The sequence below is a fragment of the Balearica regulorum genome, chromosome 1 (genome assembly GCF_011004875.1).
Source record: "Balearica regulorum gibbericeps isolate bBalReg1 chromosome 1, bBalReg1.pri, whole genome shotgun sequence".
Classification (NCBI taxonomy): domain Eukaryota; kingdom Metazoa; phylum Chordata; class Aves; order Gruiformes; family Gruidae; genus Balearica; species Balearica regulorum.
In genome coordinates, this window is record NC_046184.1 from 160,155,891 (window position 1) to 160,174,643 (window position 18,753).

Below are 18,753 nucleotides of genomic sequence, written 5' to 3' on the forward strand. Positions count from 1 at the left end.
ATTAAATCCACAGAAAATAAAGTAATATGACAAACTGAAGGAAAGGACTTTATAATTATGATGTGACTGCTCTAATGCAAAATGTATATTTCTATTTTAATGTACAAGTAAGCATAGTTCTTATTTAATCTTAAATAACTGTCTTTTTGCTATGAGAGTATTAGGATCAAACCCAGCAAAACCAAGGTGGTTTCTTGCTTGTGACTGTTTTGACCTTTTGGGATTTCTTAGCTTCTCTAACTGTTGAACCTTGATAATTACTCCTGAGTACAGATTTTGGGATTGTATCTTTGTTTTACTGTTGATGTAATTTATTTGATGGTATCCTTCTGAACTATTACAGTTAAGTGTTCGTTTAGCTACCTTTTAAAAATAGAGTTATCTGCAGAAAAACAAAACAAACCACCAAGGAAAGAACACTTTGAAAAAAACATGTTACAAGGTAAGACAAGTTAGAGTCCTCACACAGGTGTCATTTGTAGACTTAGGAGGTCAGGAGTATCTGAAAGAAAAACACTCTTTGTGGTAAATACAAAGAGTGCATGTGTACACTCAGACCATTCTTATTTGTTTCCTTTTAGCAATTTTTGATTGCCACAGTAATTTAAATTACTATGTGTAGATAATTTTGTTTTGAGGCAGGATCTCCCTTTTCATTGGAAAGAACTTTGGTATAATTATTTGCTGTGCTTTCATGAGTACTGAACTGTTTTACTTTTTCAAATGTGTATCCAAATCTAGGATGTGCTGATGGAATTGTTGGAGCAGTGTGCTGATGGACTCTGGAAGGCAGAACGCTATGAACTCATTGCTGACATATATAAACTTATAATTCCTATTTATGAAAAACGGAGAGATTTCGAGGTACTAATTTCCATCATAAGTAAATTTGAGCAAGAAAAAAAATTTCAATTTTTCTAGTCTAACTGCATGATACATTGCACATAAAAGGAGTGTTACAACTGTAACTGAAATGTGTTGAAATTTTTGTTTTATTTTTTAATAATTAAAAATTGTTTTATTTAAATAAAATAATTAAAAATTTATCTTGCATATTGTCATTCTGATATAAGTGCTAAACCTATTACTACTGTTCAGTGAAACAATGTTTTAAGTTATTAACTACAAGGACATTGTTCATTGTTGTTTTAAGATAGGAAAATTCTATGTTATTCCTTTACCCCATGATTGTTTTCTTTTATTTTTAGAGGCTTGCTCATTTATATGATACTCTTCATCGAGCATACAGTAAAGTAACAGAAGTTATGCATACAGGCAAGAGACTGCTGGGAACTTATTTCAGGGTAGCGTTCTTTGGACAGGTGAGTATTACTTAACTTTCATTTGTCTGTAGTATGCAGTAAGAAACACCTGAATTTATTTTCCAAGGTATGCTATTTCATCATCTGTATTGATACCATGACATAAAAAGCACAAGAAATGTGGTCTGTAAGAAATAATTAAACACAATCAATAATAAAGTTTAAAACGTTTGTCAATTCCAATACAATTCTTCCTTATTTTCCTCAGTAAATTTTTTGCTTTTTTTTTCCTCCTTTTATTTACTACCTTAAGGCAGCGGTAAGTTTTCTATAATGTCAGTTCTCAACAATGTATTGACTTAATGTCTGTAGTGCTATAGTGTGGTTTGCAAGGCTGCTTCTTAGATTGGTATGCATTAATAGCCATTACAATTACAAAATAACATTAAGTTCCATTTAGAGAACAAATCACTCTATGCATCGGTATTGCATGCTTTAAAGAAAAGTTCTGGCTGTGTATTGGACAGCTTCACGTCTAGAATGCATATGTATCTGTATGGTATCACGCAGTATCGAGTAATACACTTCCTACATGCATAGCCCAGTTGCTAATTGTTCAGCTGAGCATGGAGAATTGTAAAATACTCTGAGCAGTATAACTTTACATGTATTCTGTTGTCTTTTATAACTTTATAGCAATACCAGTTTACAGACAGTGAAACAGATGTTGAGGTAATTACAGTACCTGCTTACAAAGCAAGCAATGCAGTAAAAACTACTGCATTTCACCTTAGTTTGATGTGGGTATTTTTGTCAGTCTAGCCTGTGTTTATACATGATATGTTGTGCTTTTCTATTTTGTCTGTTTTTGTTTGAGAAAAATATTTATTTTCTGATTTCAAACATGAACTCGGACATGGCTTGTTTTAAACCAAAGACCTGTTTCACTTTCCATGTACTCTAGATTGCATTCAGTTATGGTTTTAAAACAAACGCTTTATGTAATGAATTAAAGTAGTATATGCCTATTTAGTACAACATAAAATTTAAATTTTTATTACTATATAAAGAAATTTTTCAGATTATTGTTATATAAACCATTGCCAAAGTACTCACTTGTGAATCAGATAGTCCTGTTGGGCAAGAAGATTCCTGTTTTGGCAAGTGAAACAGTGCTGAAAGTTCACTTTTGTTTAAAAAGTGAAGAAAAGTTATCTCAAAGGCTTGGCACACCATAAAATTACAACAAACCTTTACAATTTTAACTTTGTGTGTTTCCATTATCTTTCACACATTCTGTAGTAGATAATTACATGTTTCTGTTGTGGGTGGTTTGGTTTTGTTTAGGTTCTCTTTTTTTTTTTTTCATTCTCTTAGGAAACCTTTTTTACTTGAATCTTAATTCCTCTCTATTTACATTTGCTTGAATCCTGATGTTAAATGTTTATATTTGCTTTGAGCCACAAACTTTATGTTCATCTTAATCATTCCCTTATGTAGGGCTTTTTCCGAGATTTTGATTACTACTTTTTTTTTTTACAGGGATTCTTTGAGGATGAAGATGGAAAGGAATATATCTATAAAGAGCCTAAACTCACGCCTCTTTCAGAAATTTCCCAGAGACTCCAAAAACTCTACTCTGACAAATTTGGATCTGAAAATGTCAAAATGATTCAGGATTCTGGCAAAGTATGATATTATTTGTGCGCTCTAAAAAATTCTGATATATTACTTCTACTAATCCACTTAAAATACTGTGGGATTGCTGTCCTTTACTCATTTGGTACACATGCTTGTTGAAGGGCACGGGAGAAATATCGTCTACTATTAAGTTTACCTTTAAGAAAAATGAAAAGGCTTCATTTTCATTGTGTGACCTCTCAAAATAATAGTTGTATCATAGAAAAAATTTGGATTATGATCATATCCTTTGTTACCTTGAGCTGTATTTCAGGCAAGTTCTTGCACAGTCATTCTTTGGAAGTTTTCCCTTTTCTGCACCTTGAGAGCAGACTCCAAACTTTCTTCTGAAATAAGAAACAGACTACTCTTCTAAGAGAAGTACCATATGTAAATAACATTTTAATTCTGTATCAATTGTTCTATCTTTTGCCTATGTCTTTGAGCCTGTTCAATTTTATAAATGCTTGAACTGTAGAAAAAATGCTCCATGAAGTCATCTAATGAAATCTAGGTTTGTTATAGGAAATGCTTTTCTTTGTAACTGAAGACTCCATAACTGGTGAACTGAAGAGGACTTACAGTATCCATAGGCTGAGAAGAATGCATACTGCACAAGATGTCTTTCTTTTCAATGTAGTCCTTTCATTCCCTTCCTCAGCCGACTTTTAACTTTTGTTTGGCTTCAGACTCTTTGGTGATTTTCTTGTATTATTTCCTGTCTCTCCTGTTCCTTGATTCTACCACTAGGATCACACAGTGCTGGGCTTCTTGACCTGAAAGTGCATCAATAGTGGGCTTTTCAATAATTCTACTCAAATTGGAACTTTAAAAGGAGAAGACGACTTATGCAAGTCTTGTGCCACAGAAGGCAAGAGATTTATATTGTACTCTCAGTTTTTCAGAGCTCTTCCGGTGTACTCTCCTGAATTCTTTACAATTAATTATAATGCATGTGTTTGTCAGCATTTGTAGAGAACTTTTTTTTATCAGCTGTATCAGAATTAATACATAAATTACCAGTTCCAGTGTAATAAGCTGAAAACACTCCAGATTTTAATACACTTTAAAAACAGAATCATAGAATGGTTTGGGGTGGAAGGGACCTTGAAAGGTCATCTAGTCCAACCCCCCTGCAATGAGCAGGAACATCTTCAACTAGGTCATGTTGTTCGAAGCCCCATCCAACCTGACCTTGAATGTTTCCAGTGATGGGGCACCTACAACCTGTCTGGGCAACCTGTTGCAGTGCCTCACCACCCTCGCAGTGAAGAATTTCTTCCCAACGTCTAATCTACATCTACCCTCTTTCAGTTTAAACCTGTTATGCCTTGTCGTCCTATTGCAACAGACCGTATTAAAAAGTCTGTCCCCATCTTTCTTATAAACCCCCTTTTAATTATTGAAAGGCTGCTATAAGGTCTCCCTGGAGCCTTCTCTTCTCCAGGCTGAACAATCCCAACTTTCTCAGCCTGTCTTCATAGGAGAGGTGCTCCAGCCCTCTGATCATCTTCATGGCCCTCCTCTGGACTTGCTCCAATAGATCCATGTCTCTCCTGTACTGGGGCCCCCAGAGCTGGACGCAGTACCCCAGATGGGGTCTCACCAAAGCAGAGTAGAGGGGCAGGATGACCTCCCTCGACCTGCTGGTCACACCTCTTTTGATGCAGCCCAGGACACAGTTGGCTTTCTGGGCTGCAAGTGCACATTGCCAGCTCACGTCCAGTTTTTCATCTACCAACACCCCCAAGTCCTTCTCCTCAGGGCTGCTCTCAATCCCTTCATCCTTCAGCCTGTATTGGTACCGGGGCTTGCCCCAAGCCATGTGCAGGACCTCGTACCTGGCCTTGTTGAACCTCATGAGGTTCACATGGGCCCACTTCTCAAGCTTGTCCAGATAATGGCATCCCATCCCTCAGGCATGTCAACAGCACCACACAGCTTGATGTCATCTGCAAATTTGCTGAGCGTGCAGTTGATCCCACTGTCTGTGTCATTGATGAAGATATTAAACAGGACTGGATGCGGTACAGACCCCTGAGGGATATCACTCATCACTGATCTGCATCCAGACATTGAGCCTTTGACCACTATTCTCTGGGTGTGACCATCCAGTCAAATCTTTATCCACCGAATAGTCCATCCATCAAATCCATCTCTTTCCAATTTAGAGAGAACGATGTTGTGGGGACCATGTCAAAGGCCTTACAGAAGTCCAGATAGATGACATCAGTAGCTCTTCCCTTGTCCATTGATGTAGTCACTCCCTCAAGTAACCAACCAGCATGTTCCAGTAAAAAATGGATAACAGAAGTGAGACCTTAGCTCTGTTCCCAATTTGCTCCAGGACTAACCTGATGACTTCATGTGTGTATTTGCATTGTTGTTTTTCACACTTAGTTTATAGAAGTGAAATGGCTCAGCGACAGGCAGAGATAACATGAGTGTTTAAAGTGGGACTGAAGTGATACCCAACAAGTTTGAGATGCACAGATTTAGGGTGCATTCTTCGTCCAATGGTTGGGGGAATTTACAAAAAAAATAAAAAATCCTTGGTACTGGAAATTAGTTGCCACTCTTACCAAATTAAAGATCTGCCAGTCCACGCAGCTCTTTGCCAGTTCTAGAAACAAAATTAACTGAGTAGTGAAGCCTTCAATTTCCCTTTTCCTACCAGAGTATTCTTTGGGTGTCAGAGTTGGGACAGCAGGTTGAGAGGAGTGCCTTTTAAAAGTGATACCTGGACTATTTGCAATGTAGGGGTTTATTTTTAGTTATTAACTGTTTTTTATATGAATAACAATTTTTGGTCTCTAGTCTACTGTTGTATCAACAGTCGTGGAGGACAAGTATATGTTTCTGGGGTTTCTGTTTCTGTGCCTTCACATCCAGTATTAAGTGTTAAGCATGGGTAAAACTCTGTATTATGTTTTGTTTGCAGTTCTGCATATAGCAAATATCAATAATGGTAGGGTTTAAAAAAAACAAACACCACAAACCACCAAACAAACTCCCGTGTGTTTTAATACATCTAACTGTGTTGTCTTCCAAATAGAAGACTAGCAAAGTATGTCAGAGAAAGCCCCATGAGAGCAATAGTTTCCTGTGTCTTCAGTAACTTACAGGTCAAGAGACCTAATTTAATTTCTGAAAGTCATGTGACTACATTTAAATCCATTTTATTCACAATGTAGCTATTTGGGGGTTTTTTTCCTTATGTTTTTAAGGTAAATCCTAAGGATTTAGATTCAAAATATGCATATATTCAAGTTACACATGTAATTCCGTACTTTGAAGAAAAAGAGTTGCAAGAAAGAAAAACGGATTTTGAAAGGACTCATAACATTCGTCGCTTTATGTTTGAGATGCCTTTTACTCAAGCTGGTAAACGACAAGGAGGAGTAGAAGAACAGTGCAAGAGACGGACTATTTTGACAGGTACTGATTGAATGGAAACTTCCTTTAAAAGAAAACTGCTCCTTTGGGGGTTTTTTATACTTAATTCTTGATACTAGGTTTATATATATAGTATATTTTGTCAGGAAAAAATCCTTTAGAAGATTTCATAGAATCATAGAATGGTTTGGGTTGGAAGGAACCTCAGAGATCATCTAGTTCCAACCCCCCTGCCAGGGGCAGGGACACCCTCCACTAGACCACGTTGCCCAAAGCCCCATCCAACCTGGCCTTGAACACTTCCAGGGATGAGGCATTCACAACCTCTCTGGGCAACCTGTTCCAGTGCCTCACCACTCTCACAGGGAAGAATTTCTTTCTAACATCTGATTTAAATCGACCCTCCTTCAACTTAAACCCATTCCCCCTTGTCCTGTCACTACACTCCCTGATAAACAGTCCCTCTCCAGCTTTCCTGTAGGCCCCTTCAAGCACTGGTAAGCCACAATTAGATCTCCCTGGAGCCGCCTTTTCTCCAGGCTGAACAATCCAAACTCTCTTAGCCTGTCCTCATAGGAGGGTTGCTCCAGCCCTCCAATTAGCTTTGTGGCCCTCCTCTGGACTCGCTCCAACAGCTCCATGTCTTTCTTGTACTAGGGCCCCTAGAGCTGGACGCAGTACTGCAGGTGGGGTCTCAGCAGAGCAGAGTAGAGGGGCAGGATCACCTCCCTCGACCTGCTGGTCACACCTCTTGATGCAGCCCAGGACACAGTTGGCTTTCTGGGCTGCAAGTGCACACTGCTGGCTCATGTTGAGCTTCTCATCCACCAACACTCCCAAGTCCCTCTCCTCGGGGCTGCTTTCAATCCATTCCTCGCCCAGCCTGTAGTTGTGCTTGGGATTGCCCCCACCCGTGTGCAGGACCTTGCACTTGGCCTTGTTGAACTTCACGCAGTTTGCGCAGGCCCACCTCTCCAGCCTGTCAAGGTCCCTCTGGATGGCATCCCTTCCCTCCAACGTGTTGACCACACCACACAGCTTGGCGTCGTCGGCAAACTTTTTCACACGTGACTGTTGGAGGTGACAAGAATTGCAAAGTGTACCAAAATCCTGTTAGACAATACAACCTTTTAAAATTATTACGTACTTGAAAATAATACTCAAAAATGTGATATGCAATTGTGACTTTGAACCAATCACTCTGCTTTAGTTTCTCATTTGTTAGCTTTAGAAGGGAGAGAGAGTGTCCATCTATTTCCCTATAGGCTCAAACTGTAAAGATGTGTAGTTCAGTGATACAAAGCATTTTATGATACCTTTCAGGGAGGTAATGAAAAGTTATTGTGTGTTTGGCAATGTTTCTGTATAACGTGCAAATCTGAATTCGTGAAATAACGAGTTGCGCTTTGACTGGAAGCATTAATTCAAATGGTCTAATTCTCTTCTGTATGGGTTCTCTTTCACTTAAAGTCCTTTATAGCTATCAGCTAAAATACTTTTCATATTTTTAGGCAAAACTAGGTTTTCAGATTGGTTTCTTCAAGGGATAATCCTCAAATAATTTATTTTTTTTCCCTTAAGCTTCAAGAATTCTGAATCTGGAGTCTAGCTTTCCTTGTTCTTAGAAAAATACTATTTTGTGTTTTGTCTCTGTTAAACATGAGCTTCTGTATCACTGTTTTAATATAGTCTAAATAAATGACTTTAAAATGTCAACTGTCCATAGCTAGTACTTGAGGAAAGAAAATACAGCTCTGCTATTTTTGATTCTTCTCTCTCCTCTGAGATATGTGAATGATAAGCAATTTTTTTTTACAGTTCTCACGTGAATGAAGTTCCAGTGGATTATTTCTTGGTTATTATTAGTAGCAGAAATGGCAATGATATTTCTTTTCTATAATACGTGTAAAGGTCTGCACATTTACATTTTCAATATTTTGTTTCCGTGTACATTTGGTAGTGTTTCTAATTATAAAATATGTTATTAAATTGGGTAACTACTTATGTCAAAATGAGATTTTAGCATAAAATTCTGTCAAAACACACCTTATTGAAAAGCCTCTTTCTAACTATATTAAATTTGTTTCTGTCCATAGCTATACATTGTTTCCCATATGTGAAAAAGCGCATTCCAGTAATGTACCAGCACCATACTGACTTAAATCCAATTGAAGTAGCCATTGATGAAATGAGTAAAAAAGTTGCAGAACTTAGGCAGCTTTGCTCTTCAGCTGAAGTAGATATGATCAAATTGCAGCTGAAGCTACAAGGAAGTGTCAGTGTTCAGGTAAGACCATGTACTTTGCCATTTAACTATTTTGCTTGCCGCTGTCCCTGAAAAATTATAAAAGTAGTGTTTTATCATTTAGTTTCTATTCTGTATATTTAGGAATGTCTTAAATTAGAAATATGCTCACTGTTTGTAGTTATTTCCAGAATAGGAAAAGCAATAAAAGTATTTCATATAAACACTGCTCAAGGACAGTTATATGAAAGGATTGATTTGTCTCTGGAATCTATGGTGGTTTGAGCCCCACCAGGCTTTGATGTAAAGCTGAAACTACCATAAAATAGTGACCTCACATATGAGGTGGAATGCACATACCTTGCCTAGATGTAGGTCTGCTCACAGTAGGTTCAACATGCTTATTATTGCTTTTGTATTTTGGTAAGATGCCTATGGAGATGAAGAGGGAGTGCCCAAATGTAGGAGGACGGTAATAGTAGAAAATCTCACTGTGCAACATTTCATTTTGCCTAAGGCAAGCAAGAACTGAATATATAATGAAACCATTAGATTAATCAAAATAGGGTACATAAAGCAGTTGCAGCATGGACAAATCCATATGGTAAGGGGCTTAAGAATGCAATTACAAAAGTGCTGCTCTATTATTTTTAATTGATTCAAATCAAAGGAACAGTAAACACACTCATCAGAAATGAACCGGTGTCACACTGAAGAGAAAAGAAAAAAAAAACAAAACAAAACCAAAACAACCCAAAGTTCCAGAATCAGGAAGTTGTCAAGCTAGCATTTGGGATGAGAAGCAAGGGGGTCTTAATATAAAAAAATAATAGGGATTAGTCAGAAATCATTGAATCCACTTTTCATGTAGCTGCCATAATAGCACAATTAAATTTCTGCTAATTATGGCAGAATTTTCAGCTTAGAAGTGTGTTTTCAATAAATAACAGACCAAACAGTAGTAGATTTAGCTAATTTTCCCACCCTAATTTCATAAATGGAGATGACGGATTGGCAATATCAGCTGTTACTTTGTCACATCATCGAAGTGGTTTCTTTGTACCAGGCCAGGTTCATACATCTGTATGAGGTCTGTAGAGACTTCTCCTGCTCTTGTGTTCCAACTCCAGCAATTTTCTTATTTCATGAGTCCAACTTTTTTGAAATTAAATGTGTTCTCCTAAGAAAAACAAATCAGACCTGTAGTACTTGTTATTGCTAAGACAATATGTCAGACAACTGACTTAATTTTGTAATTCTTGTTCTTTTTAGGTTAATGCTGGTCCATTAGCATACGCAAGAGCTTTCTTAGATGACACAAACACCAAAAGATATCCAGACAATAAAGTAAAGCTGCTAAAGGAAGTTTTTAGGTATGTTTTTTGAAGAAAGAAAAAAAAATACTATTTTCAGGACTGATATCATAAGAATTTATTTTCAAACTTTTAACATTTATAGTGTTCTGACTGCATTAAAAGCATGCTTTAAGCTGGCATTTTTAATTAATGTTTTGGATTTTGTATTCCTGATTAAGATCTTTTTTATTATTTTATCTAAATCAGGCAATTTGTTGAAGCTTGTGGGCATGCTCTGGGTGTAAATGAACGACTTATAAAGGAAGATCAGTTGGAATATCAAGAAGAAATGAAAGCAAACTACAGAGAAATGGCAAAAGAGCTTTCTGAAATAATGCATGAACAAGTATGTACTGAAATTAAATTATTCATACTAGCATTCAGAATGTAGCTGTAATGTGAACCAACTAGGAGAAGTGTATGTAATGCTTTACATAAGAGGACTGGGTGTTTTGAGGGGTTGGGTTTGTGTTCTTCCCCCGCCCCCCACTGGAATGTAAGTATATCATGGAATTGTGGAACTTTGTCATTTTTTTTTTTTCTCTCTGTGAATTTTCTGCAGATACTTTCTTAATGAATAAGACTTAATTCTGAAGGTCAAGAAAGTAAATCTGGTTGGCACCAGCCTGTTTTTTTTGTAGGAGAGGAGGATTACAGTAAAGATAAAACAAATTTAATGACATGAATATATATGGCATTTACACTTCATATGTGTAGTTACAGGGATCTCTATTCAGTGACCCAAAAAGTTCATTTCAGTATATGCTTTATGATAACTGTAGGGGCATTTGATCTGCAAACTTAGCCCTTTTTATTTAGATTTTAGAGGTGTAAGCATTTACTTCTACAACGAAGAGTTAAACATCTTTCAAGAGGTATCCCAACACATTTTCTTGAGGGGAATCCATTACAGACAAGCTGGAGGTATAGGGAAAGGAAAACTAGAACTCTCATGGAGCTAGATATAGAATTTTGCATCTGGGATCTATGGTAGAAATGTCTCCTGACTTCAGAGGCAAGGATATTATTTCTAGGAAGACAGGAAGGGCTGAAGATTCATGCATGATCCCTGCCTTCTTGACATTTTTATTCATCATACTCATCACACCAGGTTCCTTTTCTTTCATCCACTCTTATTTGTATAATCTTTTTCAGTTCTTAAGGTTCTTAACCCTTAAGACTTGTATTTCTGCCCCCCAAGAAATACCTGTGCTTTCTGATAATGTTTTACTTTACAAATGCACATCTAAGACTTTCTTAGATGTGTGACCATAATAGGAACTTTTCTTAGTCTAGGAACCAGTGCATCCTAGTCTGGATAACCATCTGATACAGAGAAGAGCTCTGAGTTTCTCTTGCCTGTACAAAACCTATAGGCTTTACTCAGAAATCACATTGTACAGGAAAAATCAAACTTGAGACCTACCTGAAGCATTCAGTCTAGCTGATATTTAAATGCTCTGTTAATCTTCCAACTTTTTTTCAGGATTGCATCCTTTCAAGGTACAATGACTTTATCCATTTACTATTTTTTACATCTCTTAATTACTCTATTGTTATCCAGTAAATACTTGCTCAAAATACTAGTCAGCTTGCCAGTATAACAGCTTATCTGTAGGTTTATCTAAGAAAGGTTTGCCTTTATTCTATCCTTGCTTAGATGGTATCCAAAACTTCTATGGCAATTTTTTTTTTTCTGTTCAAAAATTTGTCAAGTGTCTAAAGTTTACTTCACATGCTCTCTTGCTCTCCGTTATTTCCTGATCTGTTTTTTTTGGGTACTGTGCTATGAGTAGTTCTGTGCTATGATATAATTATGGTGATGCACAAGAATACAGCAAGTACATAGGCTTTATTCAGAGAAGAAGGGACAAACAACTGATGCCCATAAGATAGTGTGAGCAGAATATGAAAGTACAGCACTTACTACAGTAACGTGTACTGTTAGCCTACCACTGTGTTCTTTTTATATAAATGTAATTAGTTGTAAATAATTAAAACATGCTATGTTGTTGGGTTGTTTTTAAAAAATTTGATTGATCACTCCCCTGAAGGCTTAGAATCATGAGACTCTTCACTGAAATCTTTAAAAATGTGTCACCTTTGTGTGCCTGCCTATTGCTGTATTTGGAAAAAGAGCTTCTCACTACATTTTGTTCTAATGTCAACTATTAGCTGTCTTATAATAGTGTGGATTTAAAATAATTTCAAAGATTCTATCATGAAAAATACAGACAAGAATCTTAACAGATTTTTCTTTTTTTTTCTCCTCTACTGCTTGCCATTATGATCAGATGGGATGGTAATTAGTTTTCTTTACTTTTTGTTCCTAGTTTGTCTAATCTTTATATAATTCCTTTCTGTCCAATATTTCTAATCTTAGCATCAGGAAATTTATAGCTGTTAAGAATGAAGTGGTTTTGGTGTTTCGATAGCTTTTGTTAAGAAATGCTCAAATTGTATCTAAGTCAAAACAAAGAAGAAAACAAACAAAAAAAGGGCAAAAAGGAAGCCTGTTGTCCTTGTGAAACTCCTTTTGAAAGTTAACAAGAGAAATGAGAAAAGCTTGAATAGCTTCCTCCTTCCTCTAGAGAGGACAATGTAATACCTAAATTAGGAGAACTGATGTTGGAGACATAACTACTGCCCTTCTAAATCTAGTAGAGGATGGCTGAAAAGAGGAACCATCCCCAAAAGAAGTTCTATGCAATTGAGAAAGTACTAAAAAGTTGAGTTGATAGCTAGCCAATTTCATAATGTGCTGCTTGTTTTATAAATGCTTGTGTCATTTTGTAACATTTTGGTAAATACATGTTTTCCATTTTAAGATTACTCCAGTTGAAGAAAAGGCCAGTGTTATGCCTAATTCACTACACATTTTCAACGCCATAAGTGGAACTCCAACAAGCACAACAGTTCATGGGATGCCCAGTTCTTCTTCAGTTGCATGATTATTTTGTAAAGGAAAGTATGTTCAGTTTTGGTTTTGTTTGGTTTTTTTTTTTTTCCGAAGTATGTGGATTTGCTTCATTGTGTGCGAACTCAGGATGAATTTGAAGCTAAATGTTGGGCACGTGCAAGCTGCATAATTCATACGAATGTCTGAGCACACTTAGCAAATAGCAGTTACTGGTAATAGTCTTTTAGAGTGAGGCGCACATATATTTTTTAATCTTGCTTGTAGCGTTTAAAAGTATTCACGATGTCATTGCAGAAGTGCGTGTTGGAAAACTATGAAGTTGAAGTTAATTTCTCTCTTTCATTAGAAAGTATTATTAAAATGAATTGCACATAACAAAAAAGTGTTGTGGGATGTAATTTTGCAGATATGTAACATTCAGGTGTTCTTCTTGTGTATGGCACATAGAGATTGATTCCAAGTACAAGAACTATTTTGAGGCTAGACAGAGACACTAGTTTTTTGGGCTTAATGGAACTGACAATAGTAGTTTTTGTACCATTTGGCAAATTGTTGTGCTTTATTTTATACCTTGTTGCATTTTGGAGGTATGTGAGCTTAGATCTTATTAAACAACTAAATACAACCAAAGGTCTGTATTAATGAACACTGAGTTATACTAAAATATCAATAGTAGTAAATTGTTATGTACATATTGTTTGTTAATACAGTCCATACAGTCTGTACATAAATGTATTACATTTCTAAGCATTTTTTAATATTCATACCAGCTCTTATCTTTCTGCTTTCCGTTTATTGTGAAAATTTGCTCATTCCAAGTATATGCAGACTTTACAGTTCATTTATTCCTGTATATAAATAAGTGCAATATAAAGATGTATACAGTCTTTGCTATGTTAGGTTTATATGCAGTTATTAAAAGAAAAAAAACTTTTTTTGCCAAAGCAATGGAATATGTAATTGGTGATCATGGTTACTGTGGTAAATGGTGGTATAATTTAAAGCTTTTTCCATATTCTTATTCTTTTAAGACATTAATTTAGTAATTTTATATTTGGGGAAAATAAAGGTTTTTAATTTTATTTAACTGGAAGCACTGTCCTGCTGTAATTAAACATTCTGTACTACATCTATATTAAAAGGAAAAAAGTAGTTACTTTTCTTACTGTGTGCTCTGGTTTTTATTTTAGGTATGTCCCTGAGATTGGGGAAAGATGAAAGCTTGATTTTTTAAAAAAAAAAAAAAGGTCTTTTTGCAGCTTAAGTATCAGATGAGATGCAGATACTTTTAGGGTGTATTTCATATTCCTTGTCAATAAAGGGAATTTAGGTTATTAGGTAAGACATCGTTTCTGGATTCATCATGTTTGACTCAAGGTTGTTGCTCACCATTATAGTTAATATTAGGAAGTCTTCAAAACTTTTCATTGAATGACGGCAGAAATCATCTTTTCCTCATCCTGGCAGTGAAAGGCTGGATAACTCTACTTTTTCCAATTACGTTTCTGAAACAAAATTCCTGTTTGTTTAAAATTCTTTTCCTTTAAAAAAAAATGGGGAAAAAAACCCTTCAGATAAAATACTTCTAGCCAGTGAATCCATAATGCTGTGATAAGACACAGTGCTCCTTTTCCTCCTTCATCCTATATGTTTTCACTTTTTTGTTCATTTGTGGAATGCAGTTGGCAAAAGCTTGATGTAGGTTTTCATAGAGTAATATTAATGATTAGCACGTGTTCAATTCTAAGTATACAGACATTTTGGTTATAATCTTAAATGATGCATTTATATGAGAGAACACACCCTCTATTTTTTTGGTTTTAGATATGCTAAGATTATAATTGTTGAGTTTTACCTTCTGAATAAGTCATTCTGTGCCAGCCTCCCTTTTTTGCTGTTACTTTTGCAACAGGTAAATTAAGTATCTAATATGGGTTATTTTATTTATAAAGACAGGCTCTGTACTAGTTTTGGCTAGGATAGAGTTAATTTTCTTCACAGTACTATGATGTGATGTGTTGGATTTGATGAAAAGAGTGTTGATAACTCAGGGATGTTTTCATTACTGCTGAGCAGTGCTTATACAGAGCCAAGGCCTCTGCTGCTCCTCACACCACCCCACCAGCGAGGAGGCTGGGGGTGCACAAGGAGTTGGGAGGGGACACAGCCGGGACAGCTGACCCCAACTGACCAAAGGCATATTCCATATTCAGCAATAAAAACTGTGGAGAAAGTTTGCCAGGGCAGCGGTTGCTCAGGGACTGGCTGGGCATTGGTCAGCTGGTGGTGAGCAGTTGGGGTTTTTTGCATCATTTGTTTTTCTTTCTTTTTGTTTATTTGAGGTTTTTTATGTATTAAACTGTCTCTATTTCAACCCGCAAGTTTTCACACTTCTACTCTTCTGATACTTTCCCACATCCTGCTGCAGGGGAGCAAGCGAGAGGCTGTGTGAAGTTAAACCACAGTCCTTTTTGGCACCCAACGTGGGGCTTGAGGGGTTTGAGATAACAGGTTTGACCTCAGTGCATTAGAGGGAAGTTACCATTATCATCTGTTTAATGGTTGCTGGTCACAATGTTGATTTACTTGTGTTCTTGGCATTGATTCATCTGATCAATGTCATGCTCTTTTTTTTCTTGCTGTACCTCACATTTGAGAGCTTGTTACTTGACTTCTGGCATTTGCTGTGCAGTGTAGCACTTGGTTGTGTTTTGCCTGGGAGAACTATGATAAAAGCATTGTCCTTGAGCCTAATCTGGAATTTGGACCCTGTGTTGTTGCCTTCCGTTTACTACAGGAACCATCTCATGAAGATAATTAACAAATTTTTTTTGCTTTTCTCTTCCGAGAATCAGGCAGTGGAGGGAATGAAGAATGGCACTACCCCCTCTTTTCCTGCAGGGTTAGATGTTTTCTCCCTTTTTACAGTAACTCTTCAGTATCTTGAACATCCTTGGGTAACCAAAATACTCTTACTAGCATGTTTCATTAATATGTTTCCAGCTTTTCCTAAGGTTAACCAGCTGTTTAGGAATATCACACAGGGATGTGTTCTAAGGCAGTAAGGTTATGGGTAGCAAGGCATGTGGGAGGATATGGGCAGGTGCCTAGGACTGTCATCTCTGGTCTGGGACTTCACCCCCAACCAAGTGCAGGATCTTGATGAAGTGATAAAATGTTTGAAAAAAAAGAATGCCCTGGCTATGCCAGACACACAACTTACCACCCTGTGCCGGGGCCTGGCATATGCCAACTGAGCACTATCCAGCACTCTCAAGGGGAAGAGGAGGGTCTCTGCAGCAGAAGACATACAACGAGCCCTGGCTAAACCAGAAACCCAACTCTTAACTATATCAGTTGCCTCCCTAGTCAAGAAGAAACAATGGAAGTGAAAGTCATCAACTTGTTTAGTAAGGGAGGAAGAATCAGAAGAGGCAGCCTGTTCTGCGGCACAGCAGTCACCAGAACAGGAGGAGGAAGAGACAGAAACCATAAACAAGTCAGAAACCACCTGATCCCTATTCCTAAGGGAGCTGTGAGATAAGCAAAAAGATTCCAGCCATCATCCAGGTGAGCAAACAGAAGGGAGATAGGTATTAATTAGCTAAAGCCATGCTGTCTAAATACAATTGCTTGTCTACCTTGCCTTGGTTTCTTGTATTTTCTCTGTCTATACTGTATAATAACTGTATAGTCATCTTCTTTATGTATCACAGTATTCTAATCTATTTGTGCATTATTTCAGGCATATTTAGGCTGTTCTGGGTGATCATAACGCATTGGTTCTTGAAGTTATAGAAATCTCAACATGCATTAAACATTTGCACAGGCAAGATGTTTAATATGGGCACATGTTTCAGAAAACTTGGGGAGAACAACTTTCTGGCATACTTCACCAGCAGATACTATGATGTCTTGTTTAATTTTTCAGGTGATTATTATGATATAGGTTTTTCATCTACTCATGAGATTTGAGGATATTTTAATTCTTCTTCCTTTTTAGCCCGATTCCTTAAGAAAATGCAATTCACTGTATTCATCCAACAATTTAGTGTTCTCTCTAGTAACTTTTGCAACTGTTGACCAGTCTTGATCTTTGCTAAATTTGGCTGAAGAGTCTGTGTGCTTAATGAAAAATATTGGCTGGCAGAGGTGACAGATTTAAATTGCTAGTATTGCTTATGGAAGCACTGCAATGTGAATGTGACTTGCTCTCCAGCTGGTCAATCAGTATGCACAGCATGGCCAATAAATTGGCATCAGTTTAACTCAAAATAAGTGATAATATGGTTTTCTTCCCCAAACAGTAGTATATTCCATAGTGTACTCTCAGTGGGTAGCACGCTGCGGAAAGAAAATTACATGTACTGCAGAGGAGAGGAGGTAAAGTCGCAAGAATGAGGAGGCAAGTTGGGCTTAAGCAGAGATGAGGGGATGTGTGGACAAATAGGGAAACCGTCCCTCTCTGGTACACGTGCTACAACAATCTTTTTTCAAGATGCTGAGTGTGCTCTATTTTACTGTTGCCACAGTTATATCTACATAGCAACTTGTAATGTGGTTTTGGGGGTCTTTGCAGTTAGTTCTCAGGCTGGACATGGTAAGTATAATGTTAAACCTAACCATAATGTTGTAAATATTTTAAAAACAGTATTTAAATGGGATTATTTCAAATAAAACAGAGTATTTAGATGAACCCGGCTCTTCAGTGAAAACACTTCATCACATAAGTCAGGAAAGCTTTTCAGGAAGAATAACAAAGTTCTAAAACACAGTTTCTTCTTTTATCTTTGTTTTCTTTGTAAGAAGACTTCACTAAATAGAAGACATATAAGTCACGATCTGTCATGAAGGCTATCTGTTGAAGTTTGGGAAAACTGGTGTTCTGTGTTTTTCATGGACTGCACTATTGGACAGAGAGCAGAAAAACCAGAAACACTGGGCAGATAAGGACTATCTTGTTCTGTAATTCTCTCGATGGTATTTGTAGAAGTGACCACTTTAAGACCTTTAAAATACTTTGATGGTGGATTTTTCCTTTCTGAGGTATTATACTGAATGTATAATGAGTTATTTAAAAGCCATTTAGACTCTAAATATCTTTTGCTCTTGACACAATTAATGAATTTAAATTATATCTAGTGATTAGGCAGTATTTCCCTTTCAAGTTAAGTGTAGTAGATATTAGGGGTTTTGCTGGCATTTTCTGCTTAAGGAAGAATTTTATAATTTCTTCTCTGTACACAAAACTTGTAGTTGTTTTTTTCTGGAAGAACAAGGGGTAACTGATATCCATAAAGTACCTGGGGAATGCTACACTTTGTTCATTGATACATGTCAATGATGAAAAAGCACCGAGAGCTTTGCTAGCTGCTGCATGGTTCTGTTTGGACTAATGCTATAAAAGACTAGCTACCTGGAAAGACAGAAGAGAGGAAGCCGAAGAGATTTAGGTAGATGATCTTTTACTGTGAATCCTTTGAGCATCTTCCTTTTTACATGTGGGGGCTGATTCAACTGCTACTTTGATCAAACTTGAGGGCTTGGGTGAGTTAATGTGCCATGCACTAAAGAGGCACCATGCCTCTTAAAACCAATACATGGTGGAGAATCTTCCCTCCTACCATGGGTTGACGTCTGTTATTTCTTCCCCCAAATAGTGGATGATGCAGCCACAGACTGCACATTTGCTGCATCCAGTTTAAAACAATACTGCATGAATTCAGCTAATGCTTGCTTTTAAGTTGCATTGGGTTTATGATTCTGGTTTTGGTTTTTTTTAAACTTTGGGTCCTGTAAGATTCATTAACACTGTGTGTTGGTTTTGTGTGGCAAGGTTTTGGTAGCGGGGGGGCTGCAGGGATGGCTTCTGTGAGAAGCTGCTAGAAGCTTCCC

General features: G+C 37.0%; 1 protein-coding gene across 9 annotated transcripts in view; it reads left to right on the forward strand.

Annotated features, from left to right (window-relative positions):
- DOCK9 (dedicator of cytokinesis 9) overlaps positions 1-14,020 on the forward strand; it is a 140,115-nt gene extending 126,095 nt beyond the window's left edge. For 6 of the 9 annotated variants that reach the window (XM_075740962.1, XM_075741016.1, XM_075740952.1 and 3 more), the window contains exons 46-53: positions 742-864; positions 1,209-1,322; positions 2,805-2,951; positions 6,170-6,380; positions 8,435-8,625; positions 9,856-9,956; positions 10,146-10,284; positions 12,767-14,020. In XM_075740962.1, the coding sequence (XP_075597077.1) occupies positions 742-864; positions 1,209-1,322; positions 2,805-2,951; positions 6,170-6,380; positions 8,435-8,625; positions 9,856-9,956; positions 10,146-10,284; positions 12,767-12,889 (1,149 nt within the window). In that variant the 3' untranslated portion in view covers positions 12,890-14,020. The remainder of the gene's footprint in view (positions 1-741; positions 865-1,208; positions 1,323-2,804; positions 2,952-6,169; positions 6,381-8,434; positions 8,626-9,855; positions 9,957-10,145; positions 10,285-12,766) is intronic. The other 3 variants (XM_075740999.1, XM_075740977.1, XM_075741006.1) reach the window with 1 other exon arrangement.
- Positions 14,021-18,753: the final 4,733 nt, after the last annotated feature.